The sequence below is a fragment of the Myxocyprinus asiaticus genome, chromosome 48 (assembly GCF_019703515.2).
Source record: "Myxocyprinus asiaticus isolate MX2 ecotype Aquarium Trade chromosome 48, UBuf_Myxa_2, whole genome shotgun sequence".
In the NCBI taxonomy this organism is placed as follows: domain Eukaryota; kingdom Metazoa; phylum Chordata; class Actinopteri; order Cypriniformes; family Catostomidae; genus Myxocyprinus; species Myxocyprinus asiaticus.
Window position 1 is genome coordinate 2,690,253 of NC_059391.1, and position 11,386 is coordinate 2,701,638.

The window sequence follows — 11,386 nt, forward strand, 5'->3', positions numbered from 1 at the left end:
TGCAGCATGTTTATTGTGTTTATTTAGAGTCCCACAAACACCCTACACCAACCTCTACCCCTAAACCAAACCCTAACCTTCCCTGCTTTGTTGAAATATAATATTCTACATGTATTTCATACTAATAAGCCACACATTCACACAGAGTACTGAGAACCTATAAAAGATGTGTTTTGCATCATACTAGCTACTGATATGTTTTGTTTATAGCTAAGAAATTCATTGTTATGACAAAAGCAAATATAAAGGGGCTATAAAGCAAGAATAAGAAATCAGCCAATAAAGGCTTAATAAATATTTTATAATGTCAAACAATTCCATAACTAGTCACTTACAAGTGTTAGTCATGAATTACTATAAATTAGTCATGAATTACTGTCTCATTTCTGATCCCTAAACTAAAGATAAGTCACCATTATCTTTCCTCTGCCTCACTTTACCAGAGGCATATTGGCAAAGCGGGACAGGGTGAAACTGGTAAAATGGGACAGCATGTCAAGTCATTTAAAGAGGAGTTTTGAGTTTATTAATAACTTATATAGCAATAATAATGATTAAATGACAGTTAGAGTGCATTTTGGTGAATAATTATGTGTATTTAGATGTGTTTAGTTAAGTGTATTTACATGCATTGAAAGGAAAATGAATAATTTCAATTTGTTCTCTTAATCATATTCTAATCTCTATAAAGTCAAGTGGTCATTTTTATTTGTATAGCGCTTTTCTAAATACATTGTTTCAAATCAGCTTTACAGAAATTATGCAGTAATGTCTGTAATGTCTTAGGGCCTTTTTTTTTTTAGAGTGCTAGCGTTGCTTTTTACGCTGGCACGAAAATTTTGATTAGAATTAGTGCTATAATGAAAATTGGATAAGACGTTGCGCAAGGTTGTTGCGCGTAGCACTGCGCTTTGTTCGCTCACGAAAATAGAGCCCCTAATATCCTTGTTGAGCAGTTTCACTGAAAAACATTATCAAAAATCATGCCTTAAAATTTACTTGTCTTTAGGCGCCCTGTGCGCAGGCCATTGGCGATTCTGTTTAAAAATTAAGAATAGCATCTCCAATAACATATAGCATAAATATCAAATGCAATTGAATGTAGTGTATTTTCCCTTTTTGATGAGTTACTTGAGCACCTGCATCTTTGTGTTGTGGTTGTGCATGCTGTCTGAGGTTTGATATTAACCCTTAAATGCATTACATACCTCTGGTCTTTAGAGACCCTGGCATCACAAATGGATCTACAAAATAATATTTTCAAAACATTTTCAAGACTATATTTTTATCTTTTATTTTTTTAATCTCTCATATATCAAAGAGATGATGATACAAATCAGGACAAATCTAGAACAGCACTCATTACTTTCACACTGAAATTTCTTGAGATGCAACTGACTGTCAAACACAGATAGAGCTACACATACACTATATTGCCAAAAGTATTCGCTCACCCATCCAAATAATTGAATTCAGGTGTTCCAATCACTTCCATGGCCACAGGTGTATAAAATGAAGCACCTAGGCATGCAGACTGCTTCTACAAACATTTGTGAAAGAATGGGCCGCTCTCAGGAGCTCAGTGAATTCCAGCGTGGTACTGTGATAGGATGCCACCTGTGCAACAAGTCCAGTCGTGAAATTTCCTCACTACTAAATATTCCACAGTCAACTGTCAGTGGTATTATAACAAAGTGGAAGCGACTGGGAATGACAGCAACTCAGCCACGAAGTGGTAGGCCACGTAAAATGACAGAGCGGGGTCAGTGGATGCTGAGGCGCATAGTGCGCAGAGGTCGCCAACTTTCTGCAGAGTCAATCGCTACAGACCTCCAAAGTTCATGTGGCCTTCAGATTAGCTCAAGAACAGTGCATAGAGAGCTTCATGGAATGGGTTTCCATGGCCGAGCAGCTGCATCCAAGCCATACATCACCAAGTGCAATGCAAAGCGTCGGATGCAGTGGTGTAAAGCACGCCGCCACTGGACTCTAGAGCAGTGGAGACGCATTCTCTGGAGTGACGAATCACGCTTCTCCATCTGGCAATCTGATGGACGAGTCTGGGTTTGGTGGTTGCCAGGAGAACGGTACTTGTCTGACTGCATTGTGCCAACTGTGAAGTTTGGTGGAGGAGGGATTATGGTGTGGGGTTGTTTTTCAGGAGCTGGGCTTGGCCCCTTAGTTCCAGTGAAGGGAACTCTGAATGCTTCAGCATACCAAGAGATTTTGGACAATTCCATGCTCCCAACTTTGTGGGAACAGTTTGGGGATGGCCCCTTCCTGTTCCAACATGACTGCACACCAGTGCACAAAGCAAGGTCCATAAAGACATGGATGAGCAGGTTTGGTGTGGAAGAACTTGACTGGCCTGCACAGAGTCCTGACCTCAACCCGATAGAGCACCTTTGGGATGAATTTGAGCGAAGACTGTGAGCCAGGCCTTCTCGTCCAACTTCAGTGTCTGACCTCACAAATGCGCTTCTGGAAGAATGGTCAAAAATTCCCATAAACACACTCCTAAACCTTTTGGAAAGCCTTCCCAGAATAGTTGAAGCTGTTATAGCTGCAAAGGGTGGGCCGACGTCATATTAAACCCTATGGATTAAGAATGGGATGTCACTTAAGTTCATATGCGTCTAAAGGCAGGTGAGCGAATACTTTTGGCAATATAGTGTATGTATTTCCTCAGGCACTTTTTGAGTCTTTATAGATGCACAACTTACATCATTTCTGAAATACACCCAAATGACAATATTCATATCATACTGTTCATGTGTTACACTTGCTATAGTTTATAGTGACAAAAGACAATTTTTGTGTTTTATATGAACAAGTTGAGGTGACATGCACTTAGTCAGCGCTGTCAGTCAGTTAGTCAGCCAGTGTTTTCATTCATCTGCACTCCGTGATCACTTGGATTACTACTAAACTACTAAAGCTGGGAAATAGCTTTAAACGGCTTTAAAGTAACAACTTCAGCATTAAGGCTCATCACAGCAGAGAGACACATCAGACTGATTAATTACACAAACACAAGGCGCTTACCTCTTATCTGAGTTTCATCATTCATCACTGGAGAGGACATACTGTTTAAAATGGCAAGATTGCAGTTTCCATAGTGAATGACTCTTGTGCACCGGCTACCACGAAATAGGGAGGAATATCCTCGCTCAGACGGCCTGTGGCCGAATCACAGCAGTGCTGATGTAGGGCCGTATCGCACTCTTGCTCGTGTGATATTGCTTAAGTGTACACGTATATAAGATACTGATCATTCACCAACAATATTCACTTTGCTTAAGTACCTACACTTTTGGTACTTAAGCAATGATTATATATATATATATATATATATACAGTGCATCTGGAAAGTATTCACGGCGCTTCACTTTTTCCACATTTTGTTATGTTACAGCCTTATTCCAAAATGGATTAAATTCATTATTTTACTCAAAATTCTACAAACAATACCCCATAATGACAATGTGAAAGTAGTTTGTTTGAAATCTTTGCAAATTTATTAAAAATAAAAAACGAAAAAATATCACATGTACATAAGTATTCACAGCCTTTGCTCAATACTTTGTTGAAGCACCTTTGGCACCAATTACAGCCTCAAGTCTTTTTGAGTATGATGCTACAAGCTTGGCACACCTATTTTTGGGCAGTTTCTCCCATTCTCCTTTGCAGGACCTCTCAAGCTCCATCAGGTTGGATGGGGAGCGTCGGTGCACAGCCATTTTCAGATCTCTCCAGAGATGTTCAATCGGGTTCAAGTCTGGGCTCTGGCTGGGCCACTCAAGGACATTCACAGAGTTGTCCCAGAGCCACTCCTTTGTTATCTTGGCTGTGTGCTTAGGGTCGTTGTCCTGTTGGAAGATGAACCTTCGCCCCAGTCTGAGGTCCAGAGTGCTCTGGAGCAGGTTTTCATCAAGGATGTCTCTGTACATTGCTGCATTCATCTTTCCCTAGATCCTGACTAGTCTCCCAGTTCCTGCCGCTGAAAAACATCCCCACAGCATGATGCTGCCACCACCATGCTTCACTGTAGGGATGGTATTGGCCAGGTGATGAGCGGTGCCTGGTTTCCTCCAGACAAAGAGTTCAATCTTTGTTTCATCAGACCAGAGAATTTTGTTTCTCACGGTCTGAGAGTCCTTCAGGTGCCTTTTGGCAAACTCCAGGTGGGCTGTCATGAGCCTTTTACTGAGGAGTGGCTTCCGTCTGGCCCCTCTACCATACAGGCCTGATTGGTGGAGTGCTGCAGAGGTGGTTGTTCTTCTGGAAGTTTCTCCTCTCTCCACAGAGAAACACTGGAGCTCTGTCAGAGTGACCATCGGGTTCTTGGTCACCTCCCTGACTAAGGCCCTTCTCCCCCGATTGCTCAGTTTGGCCAGGCGGCCAGCTCTAGGAAGAGTCCTGGTGGTTCCAAACTTCTTCCATTTACGGATGATGGAGGCCACTGTGCTCATTGGGACCTTCAATGCTGCAGAAATTTTTCTGTACCCTTCCCCAGATCTGTGCCTCGACAATCCTGTCTCGGAGGTCTACAGACAATTCCTTGGACTTCATGGCTTGGTTTGTGCTCTGACATGCACTGTTAACTGTGGGACCTTATATAGACAGGTGTGTGCCTTTCCAAATCATGTCCAATCAACTGAATTTACCACAGGTGGACTCCAATCAAGTTGCAGAAACATCTCAAGGATGATCAGTGGAAACAGGATGCACCTGAGCTCAATTTTGAGTGTCATGGCAAAGGCTGTGAATACTTATGTACATGTGATTTTTTTTTCGTTTTTTATTTTTAATAAATTTGCAAAGATTTCAAACAAACTACTTTCACATTGTCATTATGGGGTATTGTTTGTAGAATGTTGAGGAAAATAAAATGAATTTAATCCATTTTGGAATAAGGCTGTAACATAACAAAATGTGGAAAAAGTGAAGCGCTGTGAATACTTTCCAGATGCACTGTATATACACTGGTGGCCAAAAGTTTGAAATAATGTACAGATTTTGCTCTGATGGAAAGAAATTGGTACTTTTATTCACCAAAGTGGCATTCAACTGATCACAATGTATAGTCAGGACATTAATAATGTGAAAAATTACTATTACAATTTGAAAAAGAAAAACAATTCAGAACTTCTTAAACTACTTCAAAGAGTTCTCATCAAAAAACGTGCAGCAATGACAGCTTTGCAGATCCTTGGCATTCCAGCTGTCAGTTTGTCCAGATACTCAGGTGACATTTCACCCCACGCTTCCTGTAGCACTTTCCATAGATGTGGCTGTCTTGTCGGGCACTTCTCGCGCACCTTACAGTCTAGCTGATCCCACAAATGCTCAATGGGGTTAAGATCCATAACACTCTTTTCCAGTTATCTGTTGTCCAATGTCTGTGTTTCTTTGCCCACTCTAACCTTTTCTTTTTGTTTTTCTGTTTCAAAAGTGGATTTTTCTTTGCAATTCTTCCCATAAGGCCTGCACCTCTGAGTCTTCTCTTTACTGTTGTACATGAAACTGGTGTTGAGTGAGTACAATTCAATGAAGCTGTCAGCTGAGGACAAGTGAGGCGTCTATTTCTCAAACTAGATACTCTGAGTTACTTATCCTCTTGTTTAGTTGTACATCTGGCCTTCCACATCTCTTTCTGTCCTTGTTAGAGCCAGTTGTCCTTTGTCTTTGAAGACTGTAGTGTACACCTTTGTATGAACTCTTCAGTTTTTTGGCAATTTCAAGCATTGTATAGCATTCATTACTCAAAACAATGATTGACTGATGAGTTTCTAGAGAAAGCTGTTTCTTTTTTGCCATTTTTGACCTAATATTGACCTTAAGACATGCCAGTCTATTGCATACTGTGGCAACTCAAAAATAAAAACAAAGACAATGTTAAGCTTCATTTAACGACCCAAATAGCTTTCAGTAGTGTTTGATATAACGGCAAGTGATTTTCTAGTACCAAATTGGCAATTTAGCATGATTACTCAAGGATAAGGTGTTGGAGTGATGGCTGCTGGAAATGGGACCTGTCTTGATTTGATCAAAAATAACTTTTTTCAAATAGTGATGGTGCTGTTTTTTACATCAGTAATGTCCTGACTATACATTGTGATCAGTTGAATGCCACTTTGGTGAATTAAAGTACCAATTTCCTTCTGAAACAGCAAAATCTGTACATTATTCCAAACTTTTGGCCACCAGTGTATATGTACTGTATATACACTATTCAGAAGAGACATGTTAAGGAATACTTTATGTTTGGTCACGAATACAAAAAAGTGGCTAAGGTACAGGGGGTGGAATGAGGTCCCACGTCGCTTAAGATGTGAAGTATGCGTTTAAGGGTTAATCTATGAGCCTATACACTGTTGCAGGCAAAACTACTATATTCAAATGCTGAACTGTTTTATATCTTTTAGAGGATTTTTTTCCTGTGTTTTCAAAATGTTTTAGACTAATATTTAAATACAGGTGCATCTCAATAAATTAGAATGTCGTGGAAAAGTTAATTTATTTCAGTAATTCAACTCAAATTGTGAAACTCGTGTATTAAATAAATTCAGTGCACACAGACTGAAGTAGTTTAAGTCTTTGGTTCTTTTAATTGTGATGATTTTGGCTCACATTTAACAAAAACCCACCAATTCACTATCTCAAAAAATTAGAATATGGTGACATGCCAATCAGCTAATCAACTTAAAACACCTGCAAAGGTTTCCTGAGCCTTCAAAATGGTCTCTCAGTCTGGTTCACTAGGCTACACAATCATGGGGAAGACTGCTGATCTGACAGTTGTCCAGAAGACAATCACTGACACCCTTCACAAGGAGGGTAAGCCACAAACATTCATTGCCAAAGAAGCTGGCTGTTCACAGAGTGCTGTATCCAAGCATTTTAACAGAAAGTTGAGTGGAAGGAAAAAGTATGGAGGAAAAAGATGCACAACCAACCAAGAGAACCGCAGCCTTATGATTGTCAAGCAAAATCGATTCAAGAATTTGGGTGAACTTCACAAGGAATGGACTGAGGCTGGGGTCAAGGCATCAAGAGCCACCACACACAGACATGTCAAGGAATTTGGCTACAGTTGTCGTATTCCTCTTGTTAAGCCACTCCTGAACCACAGACAACGTCAGAGGCATCTTACCTGGGCTAAGGAGAAGAAGAACTGGACTGTTGCCCAGTGTTCCAAAGTCCTCTTTTCAGATGAGAGGAAGTTTTGTATTTCATTTGGAAACCAAGGTCCTAGAGTCTGGAGGAAGGGTGGAGAAGCTCATAGCCCAAGTTGCTTGAAGTCCAGTGTTAAGTTTCCACAGTCTGTGATGATTTGGGGTGCAATGTCATCTGCTGGTGTTGGTCCATTGTGTTTTTTGAAAACCAAAGTCACTGCACCCGTTTACCAAGAAATTTTGGAGCACTTCATGCTTCCTTCTGCTGACCAGCTTTTTAAAGATGCTGATTTCATTTTCCAGCAGGATTTGGCACCTGCCCACACTGCCAAAAGCACCAAAAGTTGGTTAAATGACCATGGTGTTGGTGTGCTTGACTGGCCAGCAAACTCACCAGACCTGAACCCCATAGAGAATCTATGGGGTATTGTCAAGAGGAAAATGAGAAACGAGACCAAAAAATGCAGATGAGCTGAAGGCCACTGTCAAAGAAACCTGGGCTTCCATACCACCTCAGCAGTGCCACAAACTGATCACCTCCATGCCACGCCAAATTGAGGCAATAATTAAAGCAAAAGGAGCCCCTACCAAGTACTGAGTACATATACAGTAAATGAACATACTTTCCAGAAGGCCAGCAATTCACTAAAAATGTTTTTTTTTATTGGTCTTATGATGTATTCTAATTTTTTGAGATAGTGAATTGGTGGGTTTTTGTTAAATGTGAGCCAAAATCATCACAATTAAAAGAACCAAAGACTTAAACTACTTCAGTCTGTGTGCATTGAATTTATTTAATAAACGAGTTTCACAATTTGAGTTGAATTACTGAAATAAATGAACTTTTCCACGACATTCTAATTTATTGAGATGCACCTGTATATTACAAATGGTTAATCTTAGTGAATATTTTAAGTTAAAAAAAAAATAATGATAATAAAAATTCACTCAGACAGGGGCCTGTACTTAATTATATATTTAGTATATATATTCAAGTACAGGCCCCTGTCTAACTTTTTTAAGAGGGGAAAAAAGTGTCCTACTTTAACAATAAAAGGATCCTACTTTACCAGCATTGGCTGCTTTTGCTTTTGACTAAGTTAGGAGACATCCAAAGCTTTCTATAAAGGTATAATTTCAGATAATTTTTGTATTTGAATCATATTAAAAGTGCCAGGAAAAGTAAAATTTTCAAAAGTGTCCAACTTTGTTAGTAATCTCCCTATTTTACTTTTAAGTTACATTCTAAAACCTTTTTCAAGGAAAAGTTTGTTTTTCCGCTCAGTGAATTTGAAATAATGTCTATATTTTTATATTTTAATTGTATTATACATAATTAATATTATTTTATAAATATGTGTGACCTAAGTAATGTACTTAAAAGTAATTGTAACTAGTTTTTGACTAAAAAAGTAAGATTACAGTAACTAGTTATATTTTAATCAGATAACAACCAACACAGATAATGTTAAATGTAAAAACAAAACAATTCTGATCAGTCCCAACTTTAATTCAACACTCACCAATGTGCAGTAAAATGTGCAGACGATGCCAGTGGCAAAAATGGATCCCCAGAGATCAAAACCTGTAACTAAAGGGAAAAATGCAAACTATATTGATATAGAATGCTACAATAGATGAGGCAATGTTGCGTTTGAATTTTAAGTCGTCATGTACTGATAATCTTCCCCAGGACCACTGCAACCAGATCATTGAGTCTATGTTTTGAACTCAAGAACTAGATCAGTCTGAATGAACAGGATCATCTAGAGAAAAGAACCAGCTCAAAAGAATCTTTCGTTCATGATTTGAACTGAATTGGTTCTCAAGTGAACGGCTCACTGGATGGGAAGATTATCAGCAAATAACATCTAAAATTTGGGTCTGTTTGTCACACAAAGCAGTCATATGACTTCAGAAGGTTTGGAATATAGTATCATAAGAATAATATGGACTAGTTTCCGGTGCTGTTTTGGAGCTTGCCAGATATGGTTAACATGAAAACAGGAGCATGACATTTCTCCTTTTGAGTTCCTTAAAAGAAATAACACCATACATGCTTAGAACGTCATGATGATGGGTAAATAATGACAGAATTCTCATTTTTGGGTGAACTATTTCTTTAAATTAATTTGTTTAACAAAGCAATGGAACTGTTAAATGTTTGTGTTGTTTGTACAATAAGACTGTCTTTATAACTATTAAAGATGAGATCACATTTAATAACCCACTCTTGCAGCAGTCCCATAAATGTCAAAGAAATCTCAAATCTGTATCACTCATGTATTTTGTTTACTGTTCGTGATGAATGCAAACTGACCTTGATTCAGTGCTAAAGCAGGAGCATACACCACCACACCAGTGTACAGAATCTGTGTGGATTAAAAAAGAACAGTCAGCAATATGAAAAACCAAACAACTAACACTCATATATTTAAAGTGTGGGAATACTGGACTTTTAATCACACTCACTGTTTGTACCATATAAATAAGAGTGGCTGCAACACGGACGGGTTTACAGAAACGCAACTCCAGATACTGTGAAAAAACACAAGAAATTGCAACACACTTGCGTCACACTGGGATGCCCAACTTAACCACTGCTGACAGGGCCAGCTGAATTTATTACAAGATGTCACGAACTCCAAAAGAACCTGGCAACATCTGCACAACATCTCATCTGACACCTGAGGCACATGAATTTCCAAGAAAAAAAAAGTTCAGTAATGAACAGACATGAATGCTCGTGTCAGGCTGAGAGAAGTATTCATCTCTATCCATTAATGAACATATTTTTATTTGTTAATATTTGAGTATAACCCACAGCGGCATGTCCTGCAGTGTCTGATGTCCAGACATCCTGCACTTTTCTGAGGTGATGTAACCAATCTGATAATATTTAAATGATGTAATTATGATATCTTGTACTACTAATATACACTTTAAAGAGCGAATAAGTGCAGTTGTTATTGTTATTGTTATTAAAAACAAGGTAATTAAGATGTTACCACATGGAATTTTCAGGCAATTTTACAAAACATTTAACTAAGTTATACTACTACAACTACTGTATAATCATAATAATTGTTGTTGTTTTAATTGTTGTTGCTGTTATTTATCAATAATAACAATACATAAAAAATTATTAAATTAAAAACAATTACGTTTCCCTCAAAATCGTTGTAATATGTTTCTTATGCACCTAACACTAATGATCTAATAAATTACATGAAGAAAAATGATAATGAAATTAAATATTTAATTTAAATGCTATTTAATGCATTTTGTTCTCCATAGTACTACTCATACTATAATACTACTACTACTAATAATAATAAAACAATAATAATAATTAGAAACAAATAATCTCTACAAAACAATAATCTTTGTAATATGTTTCTTCTGTACCAAATCATAATGATCTAATAAATATAATGATAATACAATTAAATATATAATGTTAAACGCTATTTAACAAAACATTTTTACTTCATAGTACTACTCCCACTATAATTATAAAATTAACAATAACTCAAAACAAATACTCTGTATATACTCTAAATACAAATCTTTGTAATATGTTTCCTATGTACCAAATCCTAATGATCAAATGAATAAAATAAATCAAATGATAATGAAATGAAAAACATAATGAAATTGGTAATATTTAACAATGAACATTTTTTTTAAATGCCAAACCTTTTTTTGGCTCGGTCTCAAAAGGATATATCCACTAGAATACAGCCCAAATCCGTATACCCTTGTATACCTTAGTCTTGTTAAACAAGAGCAGACTAGATAAATCTTTGGTGACAAAATCAGATTATTTATATGCATATTATATTAATGCTCTTGCTCCGTACCTCATATGTGCTGGTGATGCCTGTCCTGTAGAACACAGGTAAGAAGAGCTCAGCAGTGAAAAACACAACAAACGTGTATGCGACCCCAAAGATCACATATGAGGCCCCATATCTGTATACATCTGACGGGGCCCCGATCACCGTCACTGCGGACATGAAACTGGCTGTGAGAGAGAGAGCCACTGGCCCACATGACATCTGACGACCCCCCACCAGAAACTCCTTAGATGAAGCTTTCTTCCTATCTTTGATGGCGAAGAAAACCCCGATACTTGAGGAAACCACAAACAGACAGACAAACACCACATAGTCCCCGACCTGGAAGGTCCCCACCGTGTGCTCCAT

General features: G+C 38.1%; 1 protein-coding gene across 1 annotated transcript in view; it reads right to left on the reverse strand.

Moving 5' to 3' along the window:
- Positions 1–11,386, reverse strand: part of slc5a12 (solute carrier family 5 member 12) — a 50,434-nt gene extending 39,048 nt beyond the window's left edge. Inside the window, exons 1-4 of the mRNA XM_051692047.1 lie at positions 11,042–11,386; positions 9,651–9,716; positions 9,499–9,550; positions 8,702–8,769 (exon numbers count right to left, since the gene is read on the reverse strand). Of these exons, the coding sequence (XP_051548007.1) occupies positions 8,702–8,769; positions 9,499–9,550; positions 9,651–9,716; positions 11,042–11,386 (531 nt within the window). The remainder of the gene's footprint in view (positions 1–8,701; positions 8,770–9,498; positions 9,551–9,650; positions 9,717–11,041) is intronic.